Here is a 15,383-nt window from a genome sequence, read left to right as displayed (position 1 = left end):
CCTTCCTGTAATTTTTTTCCCTCCCCTTTCCCTCTTCTTCTATTCGCCACTCTGGCCTCTTATCTCTTTTCCTCACCTGCCTATCAGTTCCCCATGGTCCATTCTCCTCTTCCTGATTCCTTTTTTTTCCAGCCCTTTGCCTTTCCTACCCCCCTGGCTTCACCAATCACCTTGCTGCTAGTTCTCCTTCCTCCCCCCATCTTTTTATTTTGGTGTCTTCCCCCTTCCTTTCCATTCTTGAAGAAAGCACTCAGCCTGAATCATTAACTATTTAATCATTTCCATACATGCTGCCTGACCTGAGCTCCCCCAGCCTGTCTTTGTGTTTAGTTAATCATACAGTAGACTTTTTTGTGTTTCTTTGCATCTACTGTGAATGCCCACAAAATGAATCTCAGGGTAGTATATGGTGATATATATGTACTTTGATAATAAATTTAATTTGACTTTGAACACAAAGCAAATATGCAAATATTTTAAAGAATTTTCAATACAATTTAGTTACTTACAATGTCAAGTTTAGACATTCATCCTGTCACGAGAGTTATGGCACTCAGACTGTAAATAGGGGAAGTGCCTTGACGAGCACCTTCACTCCATCCGCTGAATCAAACTGTAGTTCACCAGCTTTGCCTTATTATCACTTAATCATTAAAAAAATCCACATTGTCTTTAATATTTCATCTTATACAGCACATCCAATCTTTTGGGCAAGATTTACTTTGCAATTTGTGCAAAATTGTGTTTTCTGTTTTTAATCCCAAAAGATCTAAATCTCACTTTAAGATTTTGCTCTCCTTTCAGGATTCCTTCACCAATGAAAAACATTATTTCCCTACATCAGTATTGTCAAATTACTCCATCGTTATAACAACTCAGATCACTGAGGTCTTCCAAAGCCAAAGGAAAACAGCTATACAATATTACACTTTAGGTCCTACAACCATACAGATGAATTTCTGCTGTCCCCTTCCAAGATCAGAATATTTCTCCTGGGATTCGATATTCAACACTGAATATAGATTCTTAAAATGGGCTCTAGTCAAAGCTCTGTAAAATTTGATGCTCAAGACCATAAGACATAGGAGCAGAATTAGGCCACCTGGCTCATCGAGTCAGCTCCACCATTCAATCATGGCTGATCCTTTTTTTTCTCCTTCTCAACCCCAGATCCCATCTTTCTCCCCATACCCTTTGATGCCATGTCCAATCAAGAACCTATCAAGAGCTTATGCCTTAAATACACCCAACAACCTGACCTCCACAGCTGCATGTGCCAACAAATTCCACAAATTCGCCGCCCTTTGGCTGAAGAAGCAGTTTCTTGGAATTCTAACTCCTTGAAGATAAAAATCTCATTAGCCAGCTTCAGGATTATTTTTCATGCAATGTACTTGTTTCTTAATGTTCTGTTTTTTTTGTGAGTCTTATTCTTTCTACCAACATTTCAAAACTTTTCTTGTCTTAGCATTTGTCTATATTAACTCCATCTGCTTTAGTGTTGTCACTCTCTAACATATCTACCTTCCTTTAAATGTTCTCAATCCTATCATAGAAATGGAAAATGCTGGAAATCCACAGCAGGGCAGGTGGTATCTGTGGAACCAGTTAACATTTCAGGTCTGAGAACTTTCATCTGAAGAGAGAAAACAAGTTGATTGTTGCTGTAGGAAGAGGCATCGGAGACGGATAGATATATAATAATCCACTCAATGACTTTGTCTCAGATTAAAGATTTCAAGAACCTGCCCACATTTGGTGATAAATTGTCAGGTCCTTCATTACCATCTTAAATCTTAAATAGTGGATTCATGTTTGTAGTTGTTGAATCAAAAAAGTATACTGCCTGAACCCAGAAATTTTAAAAACTGCCAATTAAATCACCTGCATTTTCCTCACACATTTTCTTTACTAACCATCCAATGATAACTATCAGATCCTGGAAAATTTTCTAACTAAATCCTATTAGTTTTCACAATTATATTTTTATTTTAAACCCTTCACTTAACATTTTATATTTTCTTGCAGTATTAGTATATTGTCTCTTTCACCATTGCAATAGTGGAAAAACAGTACATTTTAACAGTGTTCTTTTTTTAACCACCCACTCTAGATTCCTTTCTAATGGTCTTCAGTCTCTCTACCACTCATTTTCCTGTTTAATAATTTCTTCTGACATTTCTGATTGCTGTTATATGTTTTATTTTGGATCCACGTTTTGTACCACTGGATTTTGTGTTTTTATAAGTGTTTATTCCCTGTATTTATTTTTTGTGTAAATCATATTTTTTCTTGATAATTACCACTTCATCCTTCATTTGTTGGCCAGGATTAGCATAACTACTTCAAGGCGGTGTACTGGTTTGCCATTATACTAAATAAATCTTAGAATATATACTTATATTGTATTGCGTGTTTGTTTATTAATAATTCTGTTCTCTGTAATTCTGTCAATTGTATCCCTTCAGTTTATTTTACTCAGATTTAGATGTTTTATTCAAAACTATTATTAGATTTAAGCATCAAGTTAGTGGAAGTATGATTCTTATTAGTAAGACCTAATTAATACTGGCTGATTGTTTATTTAAAGGAATGGGGGTGAGAAGGATGGGAAAGCAGAAAGGATGAATTGGTTATGGTTAGAATTGGTTTTGTAAGGTCAGAAGAGATTCCCCTGTTCTTTGTAACCCTACCAAAAGCTAAAATGATCAGTTACAAGTTACAAGAAACAGTTCATGTGATCAGTCAATAAAGAATTGATAGGAAGGGCTGAATTGCCTGTTTAATATTCTAATTTATGAATGATTTCATGTAACATGGAAGGATTTTCAACAATTAGGATTAGCTGGACTGCTAGTATTATAAGAAATTACTTGTTTCATCTACAAGCTAGACATCCACAACTTATGGGAATCACAAATATTATAAGAGTTCTAAAGCAATTTTGAAAAAGCTCATACTTTTTCAACTCTTAATTTAGTAATTTTAATCACTAATGTGAAGTTTTCTAAAGTTCTGATGTGAGCATTCTTGATGACAATGCTTTCAAGGGACAAAATGTATTCAAATACTTTCAATGCTTTCCAATAGCCTAATTTAAAATCCAAATGATCTTGTAAAAATGTTATATATGACATAGACAGCACACGATGTACTCAGTGATATGTCTTAGACTGAGAATCTATCACACTAATTTACATGATTTACTTATTTAGAAATTATTTGGTGTGAATTACTTGATACCTGAAAATTTAAATTTGATTAAATGGCAATCTTGGTCATTGAAGCACCATTAATTTTTTTCCCAACTCCCAGGAATGCCTTGCTGCATCATGCTTTTTAGTCCACTTTTCTATGCTATAAGAGGAACCGGCATTTAATTTACTAAATTGAGAAATGTATTTTAGAAACTAGTAGTGAAAAATCAATTACATACATATCAATAAGATGAGTCAGAATTGTAAAATAACTTATGAATGCAAAAATGCTGTGAAGGTATTTAAGATTATTGTGTTTTGTTGAGGCTTTGTAAATCTTATCACATACCTTCATTGTCTTGTGTGAATGATGCAACAATAGATAACATCGGTTAAAATCTAGGGAATACTTCAAAGCACCAAGCAGCCCCAAATCGACTTCATTATACGTGATCAGAAACCAGGAAGAGGTTAGGGCACTGCAGAAAATTGAGTTCAAGTAGCAAATGCCCTAGATCATTGGCACTTGGTTTCACAGTCACTGCACATTGCAATCTTATGAAAGGAACTGATCCCACTTACAGTGAGATGAGCATTTATGCCTCAGCTCATAATCTATTTTATCAGCTCAGCACTGTAATCAGGCAAAATCTACAGTTAACATTGGCTGAATTTAATCACTCAGCAAAATCTTGGATTTGTGCAAATTAAGAGTACATGTTGGATACTAGAAATACTGCTGCAATAATTCCAGGGCTTAATTCTTCAAGCTGGCACCCAACCTTCAACCTGTTAGGCTTTCGAAATGAGGAATGAAATGATAAAGTGTGATTTTTCTATCACAGGAAAGACATACGGATGTATGATTTGTATGCTCATCAGGCTGTAGTCCATCTTGAGTTTTGGCAAGTTCTGCATCTTGCTCCTGCCTAATTTGAACATTCTCACCATGAAATTCCACACTAATGTTGAGACTTGCTCCAGCTAAACTTCTGCCTAATTAAGTCACATCACAGAATGCAATCCTTGGAAGTTTGGTGGTGAGCTCTGGAGTAATGTTCTTAGAAATTGAGAAGCGCTACAAAAAGTATTTGTGAGCCAATGGACTTCTCACATAATCATGTGTCACTGCAGTTCAACAGTGTCACGGGTATAATATACCTTTATTGACTAATGCTATGTGCTTTGCTCTGTGGAGGGAAAAAAAGTTGAGTCAGATGGTGTTGCTAATGAAATGCAAGAGGGAGTCCAGTACCAACTGCGCTTTTCAGAGCTTCAGAAACTAAAACAGTGTACCTAATGAGAATGTTGCCTGAGTTTGTCAGTTGACATCAATCTTATCTCGATATATGTCTCCCAGTTCTTTCCCAGCCAACCTTCATTTGCCATGTCTATATAAATTTCAGCTCATTCACTACCTTACTGCTCTGTTTCATAGGCTTGTTGTTCATTTCTAATCTCTGTGCATACTGACCACCAAAGGCATATTGGGAGGGCTGAGTTAGGTTGTGACAATTGATGGATTTTTATATTTTCATCCGTGTTTCCAAATCAAAGTTCAGAAGTTCAAAGTGCATTTATTATCAAAGTATGTATACATTATACAGCCTTGAAATGAGTCTCCTGACTCGCTGTCACGAAACAAAGAAACCCAAAAACAAACCCCGTATAACAAACCCCAGAGAATAAAAACTACATCATGCCCATTAAAATAATTAAACATAGAAACATAGAAAGCCTACAGCACAATACAGGCCCTTCAGCCCACCAAGCTGTGCCAAACATGTCCTTACCCTAGAAATTACCTAGAGTTACCCACAGCCCTCTATTTTTCAGAGCTCCATGTACCTGTCCAGGAGTCTCTTAAAAGACCCTATCGTATCCACCTCTACCACCGTCGCCAACAGCGCATTCCACGCACTCACCACTCTGTGTAAAAAACTTACCCCTGACATCTCCTCTGCACTTACTTCCAAGCACCTTAAAACTGTGTCCTATTGTGTTAGCCATTTCAGCCCTGGGAAAAAGCCTCTGACTATCCACATAATCAATGGCTCTCATCATCTTATACACCTCTACCAGGTCACCTCTCATCCTCCGTTGCTCCAAGGAGAAAAGGCTGAGTTCACTCAACCTATTCTCATAAGGCATGCTCTGCAATCCTGGCAACATCCTTGTAAATCTCCTCTGCACCATTTCTATAGTTTCCACATCCTTCCTGTAGTGAGGTGACCAGAACTGAACACAGTACTCCAAGTGGGGTCTGACCAGAGTCCTATATAGCTGCAACATTACCTCTCAGCTCCTAAACTCAATCCCATGATTGATTAAGGCCAATGTACTATATGCTTTCTTAACCACAGAGTCAACCTGAGAAGCAGCCTTTAGTGTCCTATGGACTCGGACCCCAAGATCCCTCTGATCCTCCACACTGCCAAGAGTCTTACCATTAATGCTATATTCTGCCATCATAATTGACCTACCAAAATGAACCACCTCAGACTTATCTGGGTTGAACTCTATCTGACACTTCCTAGCCCAGTTTTGCATTCTATTGATGTCCCGCTGTAACCTCAGGCAGCCCTCTACAACAGTATCCACAACACCCCCAACCTTTGCGTCATCAGAATGTTTACTAACCCATCCCTTTACTTCCTCATCCAGGTCATTTATAAATATCACAAAGATAAAGGGTCCCAGAACAGATCCCTGAGGCACACCACTGGTGACTGACCTCCATGCAGAATATGACCCATCTACAAACAATCTTTGCCTTCTGTGGGCAAGCCAGTTCTGGATCCACAAAGCAATGTCCCCTTGGATCCCATGCCTCCTTTCTTTCTCAATGAGCCTTGCATGGGGTACCTTGTCAAATGCCTTGCTGAAATCCATATACACTGCATCTACTGCTCTACCTCCACCAATGTGTTCAGTCACATCCTCAAAAAATGCACTCAGGCTTGTCAGGCATGACCTACCTTTGACTAAGCTATGCTGGCTATTCCTAATCATATTATGCCACTCCAAATGTTCATAAATCCTGCCTCTCAGGATCTTCTCCATCAACTTACCAATCACTGAAGTAAAGAATAAAATAACCCATAAAAAAGATGGTTGAACACCCAATGGGCAATGAAAAAGAATCATCATGCAAACAGTAACCAAAGCAAATAGTGTTTCTGACCTGTAGTCTTTTAATAGTCTTGCGTGAAGAAAAAAGAAAATTAAACAGGGAAGGAAAAATTTGCATTTCTATTGCATTTTTCACTTCCTCTTTAGGACACAGCAAAGTACAGCCAGTTAGGAACCACTGAAGGTAAGATATCTCCTATAGATTTTGTGATCAATCTGTATGTTTGGTAGATTATTCCCATAAATAGTGACCGGATACAGTGATCTGAGTGAGGGATAAATATTGGTCACATCAGAACAATGAAAGAGCCAACAGATCCTCAGGTTAAAGCCTTTGCCTGTGGGATTTCACTGACTGTGGATGCTCAGATGCATTTGACACCCATTAAAAGCCACAACTTCAGGTTTACTGATGCTAGTGATGAAAATCTAAGCTCTTGAAGATCTTAGGATCAAGCAACATCTGTGGAGGCAAATGGTTTAGTTAACATTTTGGGTCAAGACAAGATTGAGGAAGAGAAAAGGTAGCCAAGCTATAGCTGTATGATGGGGTGGGATTGAGGCTTGTAGGTGACAGGTAGAACCAGATAGGAAGGGGATGATGGACAGATGGAACAATGTGTTGAAGAAAACACCGGAGAGCAAAATTCGGTGTTCATGCCATTGGGCTGTAAGCTAACCAAGCAAATTTGAGAAGTTTGCTGCTATTAAACTGGTCTGTGGATTGTGTGTCTAGAGTTTTCTAGTTCTCTGTCCTAGATTTTGCTATAAAGCTCTCTTCCAACTCAATGGCAACACCAAACAAAAGTGTCGTTCTCCTTAAAGCTTCAAATCCAAATCACGGTATTTCAACTGTTTTTTTATACTGGAAACCTTCTTGAAGATCTATATTTAAAGTTTCATGATTTTCTGTATGATTGAACTAATTTCAAAGAATTTGCACTGCAGTCCTAAAGCCTTATTTTTCTATAGGCACTGAAAATTTCATGTCAGGGCTGGTGGTGCTTTTGTCTCCACTGCAACTCATTTCTAAATCATTATTCTTAAGAGACATTTGATCAGATGCTTTGAGGATGTTGTAGAACTAATGGTATGGAGGCTCCAATGCACAGTATCGAAAGGTTGCAGAGAGATTTAGACTCAGCCAGCTCCATCACGGCCACAAGCCTCCCCACCAAGAAGGATGTCTTCAAAAGGCTGTGCATCAAGAAGGCAGCATCCATCCATCTGGGACATGCCTTCTTCTCATTGTTACTATCAGCGAGGAGCTACAGAATCCTGGGGATGCACACTCAACATTGCAGGATCAGCTTCTTCCCTCTGCCATCAGATTTCAAAATGGAAAAATGAACCCATGAATGCTACCTCGCTAATTTCTCCTTTCCATTATTTATTTATATTTTATTGTAAACTTATTGCAATGTTTTACCTCCTGCACTATACTGCAGCCACCAGTTTCACAAACACATGTCAGAAATAGTAAACCTGATTCTGATACTTTGCCTGTTAATACAGGTTAGCAATGATTTCTGCTGTCAGAGAGCCTCTAGAATTCAACCCCAAATGCTGCAGTATGTGGACTCAACTCTCCAGGTTCCTATTTTAAGAAAGATTGCCACATAGAGGCAGCAAGGTGCATTGCAGAGGAGCTGGCATAAAGTCTGCAGTGGAGCCCATGATAACAGTACTTGAGAAGCATTGGACACAATGTGGTGGGAATTGGAAGAAGCCGCAGCTGTATGAACTTGTCTACTCCTCTCTCCTCTCTCTACTGGCAATTGAAAGACCATTGCAAAGCATCATAGTGGTGTACCACCTCTTTGGGAAGGCAAAGTATATCCAGAGTTGTCAAAATTGCTCTTCTAGCCAAGGCAAGACCTCAATGCAACAAGAAAACAGGGGCAAAGACAGGATGAAGCACTCGGGCTAGACACAGTATAACCAACTATCATTTCTTATGAAGAATGAGCTTTCAGAACCACATTCTGAAGTGAGCTTTGGACTTCAATGCCTGCATATGATATTTGAAAGTTATTTTGCAGTGGAGCTCAAATTCCCTTCCAGGGCTCCTTAATGAACTACTGTTTCTTAAGTAGCTCAAATATAGCCTTGAGCGAGTGGTACGTTCTGTAATATGTCTTTCAAATGCTGTTTCTTTCCAGTTCCTGTGTTCCTCTGCCAGAATGATATATGGAAATACACAGAGCCTCATGGCAGGAGACTAAGAAAGGGGAAATTAACCTCTTGTACTTAATTGGCTGAAAGGCCATTCATTGAATCCCTTCTCAGCAGTACAACTGGTTTCCTCCACAAGAGCTGGTCTTTCAAATAAAATATTAGGACAGCCTAAGTACCTGAACAAAATCTTGGTTTGCTAAGTCACACAGGCAACTTTCTGGAAGGCAGATCACAGTATGTGTGTGACTCCTGCTCCAAGTTCCAACTCTTTACACCACAGTTAAATCATGTTTTTATCTCAAATGATGCACAGATTTCACCAACTATATGAAGGACTGGATTAGAAGAAACTTGATCATCCATTGTTTTAAGATTATGGAATGCATTAGCGTATTAGGGTGGATCTATGTTAAATTGATTTCAGCAATGAAACTTATGGCCAATTATTTAATGAACAATGTAAAAGGTTTGAGAACAAAATAGCAAAATAGGGTAGGTTTAGAGAAACAATAGAGAAGTAGAATGAATGAAATCAATCTCTTACATGAAGGAGAAAGTGACTGTGGTGATGTCAGAACAGGCTAAATTATGCGGTGTCTCCCTCCATTGTAAATATGTATGTTTCTGCTAGCAATGGGAAAGAAGAAATTTCACTCAATTGACTGAAATGGGTCAACTAAAGGGAATAAATAATTCTCTTTTTTTATTAATCAAACCACTAACTTGAAATAAATTATGACAACAAATCAATACTTGGTATGGGAGAGAATAAATGATTTATTGAAACTTCACCGAGATTGAAAATTACTGAGAGCCTGGATTATGTGAGTACACCAGCAAGTGTGGGGAAATCTTGGTTAGCCAAAAGGTCATCAATCTAACACTGAGTGAGATAATATGATAACAGAAAGGAAAGAAGGATTGATCACATATCAACCTAAGGGCGAAACAGAAACAATTTCAACATTATTTTAGTCGATGCCAAGCTGTTTATTTTTCAACAGAATTAGCTGAATCTGTGAAATAGCATTTCACATGAAAAGAAGTGAAAAATTTATTAAGAGATAAAAACTATTCTTTTGTTTTATTTTAATAATTACACAGTAAACCGTTTTATGTTTAAAGTTCTGGTGCTTTATTGCTTTAACCATTTCATGGCATTGAAAGGGATTAAACTATCAGGCATGGTGTGTTTGGGATGGAACAGATAGATACTTGTTATGTTAATAGAATAGAAGGATTTACAGATCAGATTTAAGTTTGAAAGGTTACTTTCAAAAATCTGTATGGAACCTGACCCAAAATTATCTAGTCTCCTTCAATTATGATGCACGTTTTTAAAATATTATTTAGATATATGAAGGGTGATTGATCAGTTCGTGGCCTAAGGTAGAAGGAGTCAATTTTAGAAAACCTAGCACATTTATTTTTCAACATAGTCCCCTCCTACATTTACACATTTAGTCCAGCGGTCGTGGAGCATACGGATCTTGGACCTCCAGAAAGTGTCCACCGCAGGGCTGATTGATAAGTTCATGGCCTAAGGTAGAAGGAGATGAGTTATACAGCTCTCGTTACATTCACATGAAGGTCAACTCTTTGAGTGATTATGCAGAAAGTTTGAAGTTAATAGCTCATCTCCCTCTACCTTCGGCCATGAACCTATTAATTACCCCTGATGAGCTATTAACTTCAAACTTTCTGCATAATCACTCAAAGAGTTGAACTGCATGTGCATGTAACGAGAGCTGTATAACTCATCTCCTTCTACCTTAGGCCATGAACTTATCAATCACCCATGCTGTGGACACTTTCTGGAGGTCCAAGATCTGTATGCTCCACGACCGCTGGACTAAGTGTGTAAATGTAGGAGGGGACTATGTTGAAACATAAATGTGCTAAGTTTTCTGAAATTGACTCCTACCTTAAGCCACAAACATATCAATCACCCCTCGTATAAGGTCATTTGTTCAAAAAATTAATTGTTCTTTAGGTTTAGAATGATAAAATTAAGATAGAAATTGCAAGAAGTGTGATGTAAAGGAGTACAAGTTTATAAATTTTTCATCAGGCAGAGAGCCTAACTATTCTGCATCATGTAAATAGATCTACTGGATATTCTTTATTGACATATGTGAAACATAATAGGAATTGTGGAAATATATTGGTATTTTCTGAACACCACTGAGTTTTTTGTAGACTAGCTCCATGATTATTAATGGACAAATCATTTAAAGTGAAAATAAGAATATGTGGAGGTTTATTTGCCATGAAGATACACTATTAGTGGTTCAGGATATTCACTGTAATGCAACAGACTATTTTTTATTTAACGCAGCTTCCATTTGCTGAAGGACTCTATCACTTCACTCATAGTGGCATCCCTAAGGCCAGAAAAAGACGCAGTCTTCATCACAAGTATTATCTGGAAAGAGACACAAGGGTAAGTTAATATGTTTCCATCTTTTAGCAACTTTCCCTTTGGCAATATACTCAATTAATCAGCAGGAATTTTAAAAAAAAGCTGTGTTTGATATCTTTCACTAATGCAAAAATTCAGAAAGGAAAATATGTGACTTGTGAAACACCCTGGTAAGCTGAAGAGACTTATTCTTTAATTGCATTCAGGTTTAAATCAAATGAAATTTACAAATACAGTTGCATTGTATTTATGGCTTAACTGGGTCACATCATTACAATGACAAATGTGGAGCTAAGGAAGTGATATTTTGTTACATCTGAACAGAACCTCTGTGCAATAGAGATTGACTTTTCTGCAAAGGGCCATTAGAGTGTGACTTGAATTTAGAGAAGATATTCATCTGGCTAGGATTATACCATATCTAAGCTGATAAAACTAATTGTTCTCATGCAGTGTATTGAATTTGTGCAGAATGTCAAATGCATAGTGAAGAGATAGTAGCAAATTGAAGAAACACATAAATTGATCTGAATAGATGTGATGTATCATTAGAAATCTACCATTTGCTTCATCTGTGATGTAGGTTGTCATATTGAAAGTTATTCATTTGCAATGGCTCACACGTCACCGGGTACTCTGGCTATATTGAGTAACATGCTGCAGGCACTGGAAATCTGAAGTAAAATCAGAGAATGATGAAGATGACCATGTAATATATGGATCTATTTCTTTCAGAGCAATGACACCCTTCCCCTTAGCATTACATATTGATCTGTTGTCTATGCATGTGCGTTGCTCTCTGCTTCTTTCTCTCTCTCTCTCTCTCTCTCTCTCTCTCTCTCTCTCTCTCTGCAATGTGAGTACACGTTAAAGCCATCTACCGCATTCATTCTTTTATTTAATTGGAATGTAGTTGTGCACAGACACAACAATTGATGACGAGTGCAAACCTGAATGTCAGAGAATATCACGAAATGCACCAATAGTTACGGGGATGAAACAGCAAGACTTAAATAGCATTAGAAAGCCATTATGGACACCGATGAAGGAACGTGACAGTGGGAGTGAAAGACGTGCTGAATTTAAAGTGAAAGTAACATGCCGATGGCTTCAGTCAGGAAGGTTGACAAAATTGATAGCACTATTGAAGGCTGGAAGTCAGATATTGAGCAGGTGGAACTGTATTGTAACATAACTGGCGTGGAGAAGCAAAAGGAAGTCCCTAAACTTGTTAGCTTAATGGCCCAACTTTTGCAACTTTGTAACCCCTGCAAAGCAAGCAAGCAATGAATTCGATGCCATTGTTACAATTTTCCAAAATCACTTGACCATTGCAGTATCATTAGAGATTGCAGAAAAGGATGCGGCAGAACTACAGAAAAGGAGGTTAGAAAATGAAATGCACAAAATGTCTCTGAATAGTGCAAAAAGCCAAAGATATTATCAATGTGGCAAATTCTCCCATAATGCAAATGACTGTTGGTTCAAAGAAACAGTGTGCAGAAAGAGTCACAGGCAAGGTCACAGAGAGAGAGTGTGCAAGGCAGACAAAAAGCACAACTGAGGGAAAAGTCTCAAACTCAAAAATAGGCAAATGCACAAAGTTATCAAATGTAAAATAAAATCAGAAAATCAGACAACATAGAGTCTGACAAAGGAGAACTGTCATGTCTAGAACTACATAGTATAACTGAAGCAGATCACAAAATCATCTGGATCCCAATAGAAGTGTGTGGTGTAAAACTGAAAATGGAGCTGGGTACAGAGTCAGTTTTCTCCATAATTCCAGAGGCTGACTACAACAGACTGTTTTCCAAGATAGCATTAGAGAAGACCTCAGTGATGCTAAAGACTTAGACAGGTGAAAAGGTGTCTCCCAAAGGCAAACTGAAAATAAAGGTGATGTATGGAGGCCAAACACAGCCTCTGGAGATTTACGTATTGAAAAGTGGAGAGCCAGCACTTTTCGGATGAGAATGGTTGCGAAAAATCCAACTAGACTGGCACTCAGTCAAAGCTCTATGTGTGACATCAACAGGCAACAGCAAAGATAGCACTAACCAGAGACTAGCAGAGCTGCTTAATGCTAATGAGAAGGTGTTTGAGAAGGGGATTGGTAAACACAAAGGCACAAAGGCCAGAATTAAACGATGAAACAGCAACACCTAGGTTCCATAAAGTGCGCCCAGTGACTTACGCACTGCATCCTGAAGTGGATGCTGAACTGCAGAGCTTGGAGGCATCTGGAATTCGCTCCAAGGTTGTGTGGAGTGATTGGGCCATGCCCGTTGTCCTGGTGATCAAGAAAGGGAAGGCTAGCGTAGTTCGCATTTGTGGGGATTTCAAGGTGAGCATCAACCCAATGTTGCGTAATGTGCAGTATCCCCTGCGAGGAATAGAAGACATTTTTGCATCTTTAGCAGGCAGGGAGAAGTTTTTAAAGATTGACTTGTCACAAACCGATCTGCAAATGGAGACTGAGGAGTCAAGTGGAAATTCCTCACAGTCAGCATTTACAGGGGACTGTTCCAGTATAATTGTCTTGTCTTTGGTGTTGCATCAGCTTCAGCAATTTGACAAAGAGCAATGGACCAAGTGCTCCAAGATATTTCAGGAACACAATGTTACCTTGTTGACAGAATCTTGACTGGCAAAAGTGATGAAGAGCACCTCCAGAACCTTGGTAAAGTACTTAACAAGTTGAGTGAATATGGTCTACGCACAATGAGAGAGAAATGTGAGTTTTCTAAGAGTGAAATCACATATTTTGGACATGTCACTGACAAGCACGGGTTACATAAGTGACAAGAGAAGATTGAAGCAGTGCTACAGGCACCAAACTGGAAAATGTATCACAACTCATATCATACTTGAGCCTTGTAAACTACTACCACCAGTTTCTCCCAAACATTGCTGCAGTGCTGCACCCATTGAATGCACTGTTACAGACAAGAGCAAAAAAGGAATGGTCAGAAAGATGTGAAAAAGCATTCAAGGAAACAAAGAGACTAATGACATCTGATGAACTGCTCACCCATCATGACCCATCCCTGCCCATCAGACTGGCATGCAATGCCTTATGATATTGGAAACATTTTGTCACTCACTATGAAAGATCTGAATGCCTGATTGCATTTGCTTTAGGTTTACCGATGAACGCAGAAAACAACTATGCACAGATCGACCCAGGGGCCCTTAGTCTAGCACGGGGAATAATGAGGTTCCATAAGTTTACACTAGTGACAGATCATCAGCCCCTTGTGTCCATTTTCAATCACAAGGGAATTCCAGTGATGACTGCTACCCAGTTACAATATTGGGCACTATTCCTAGGAACCCACTCTAGAGTTCAAGGGTACTAAACAACACAGCAATGCTGATCGCTTGTCATATCTTCCACTATTGGCAACTGAAGTAGAAAAGTCTTCATTCTGTGACCCAGCAGAAATGTTCCACACCACATTGGTGGACCAGTTGCCAATAACAAATTCTGAAATACAACAGGAAACAAGGAGTGACCCAACTTTGTCAAAAGTCTATGAAATCACCATGCAAGGATGGCCAGCCCATGGTAACCTGATGTTTCCAGAGCTCTCAGCAAGATGAGATCAACTGTTGGTATGTCAAAGAATGCTGATGTGTGGACCTGGTGTTGTGGTTCCCTCTAAACTGCACACCATAGTGCTGACAATCCACTCGAAGGACACCTGGGTACCGTCAAGATGAAGTCTTGCCTACAGCTCCGTGTGGTCGCCGGGAATAGATGGACAGATTGAAGACTTGGCCAAAATCTGTTTGGGATGCCAAGATGTTCAAAATGCACCCCACAGGCGCCGTTACACCCATGGGAGTGTCCATCATCACTGTGGCAAAGAGTACATATTGACTTTCCTGAGCCGCTTATGGATTCCATGTATTTGATTGCTGCGGATGCTCATTCAAAGTGGTTGAGGTTATACCGATGAAGTCAACTATGTCAGCAAAGACTGTCTCCACCCTGAGGACTACCTTCACCAGCAATGGCTTACCCAAACAAATTGTGAGTGATAACGACCACAATACATGTCAGAACAATTCTGACTGTTCATGAAAAAAAATGGCATCAGACATTTCAAGTAAGTTCTTTACCACCCAGCAACGAATGGGTTAGCTGGTTTATCCAAACTTTCAAGAAGTCCATTAAAGTGATAGACAAGGAGGATATTTATCTACAGCACAAGGTGGACAACTTCCATAACACTTAAACGCTCTTGATCTTTTCAATGATTTCAGGTTCCCTGGCCCTCATCATCTTACTTTTACTATTTTTGTCCAATCCCTGTACACCTCCATCTTCCACCAGGAAGCCTCAAAGCCCTCTCTTTCTTTCTGGACTCCAGACCTCACCAGTTCCCCTCCACCACCATACTCTAGTGGAACTTCCAATAGTTTTTCCTTTGGCTCTTCGTGCTTCA

The 15,383-nt window shown here is 38.9% G+C and overlaps 1 protein-coding gene across 1 annotated transcript in view; it reads left to right on the top strand.

The window, feature by feature from the left end:
* The window catches only part of pcsk2 (proprotein convertase subtilisin/kexin type 2), a 71,050-nt gene that overhangs the window by 6,157 nt on the left and 49,510 nt on the right, over positions 1-15,383 (top strand). The window contains exon 2 of the mRNA XM_059985360.1: positions 10,846-10,950. Within this exon, the coding sequence (XP_059841343.1) occupies positions 10,846-10,950 (105 nt within the window). The remainder of the gene's footprint in view (positions 1-10,845; positions 10,951-15,383) is intronic.

Source organism: Hypanus sabinus, chromosome 12, assembly GCF_030144855.1.
Source record: "Hypanus sabinus isolate sHypSab1 chromosome 12, sHypSab1.hap1, whole genome shotgun sequence".
In the NCBI taxonomy this organism is placed as follows: domain Eukaryota; kingdom Metazoa; phylum Chordata; class Chondrichthyes; order Myliobatiformes; family Dasyatidae; genus Hypanus; species Hypanus sabinus.
This window is presented reverse-complemented; position numbering and strand designations above follow the sequence as displayed.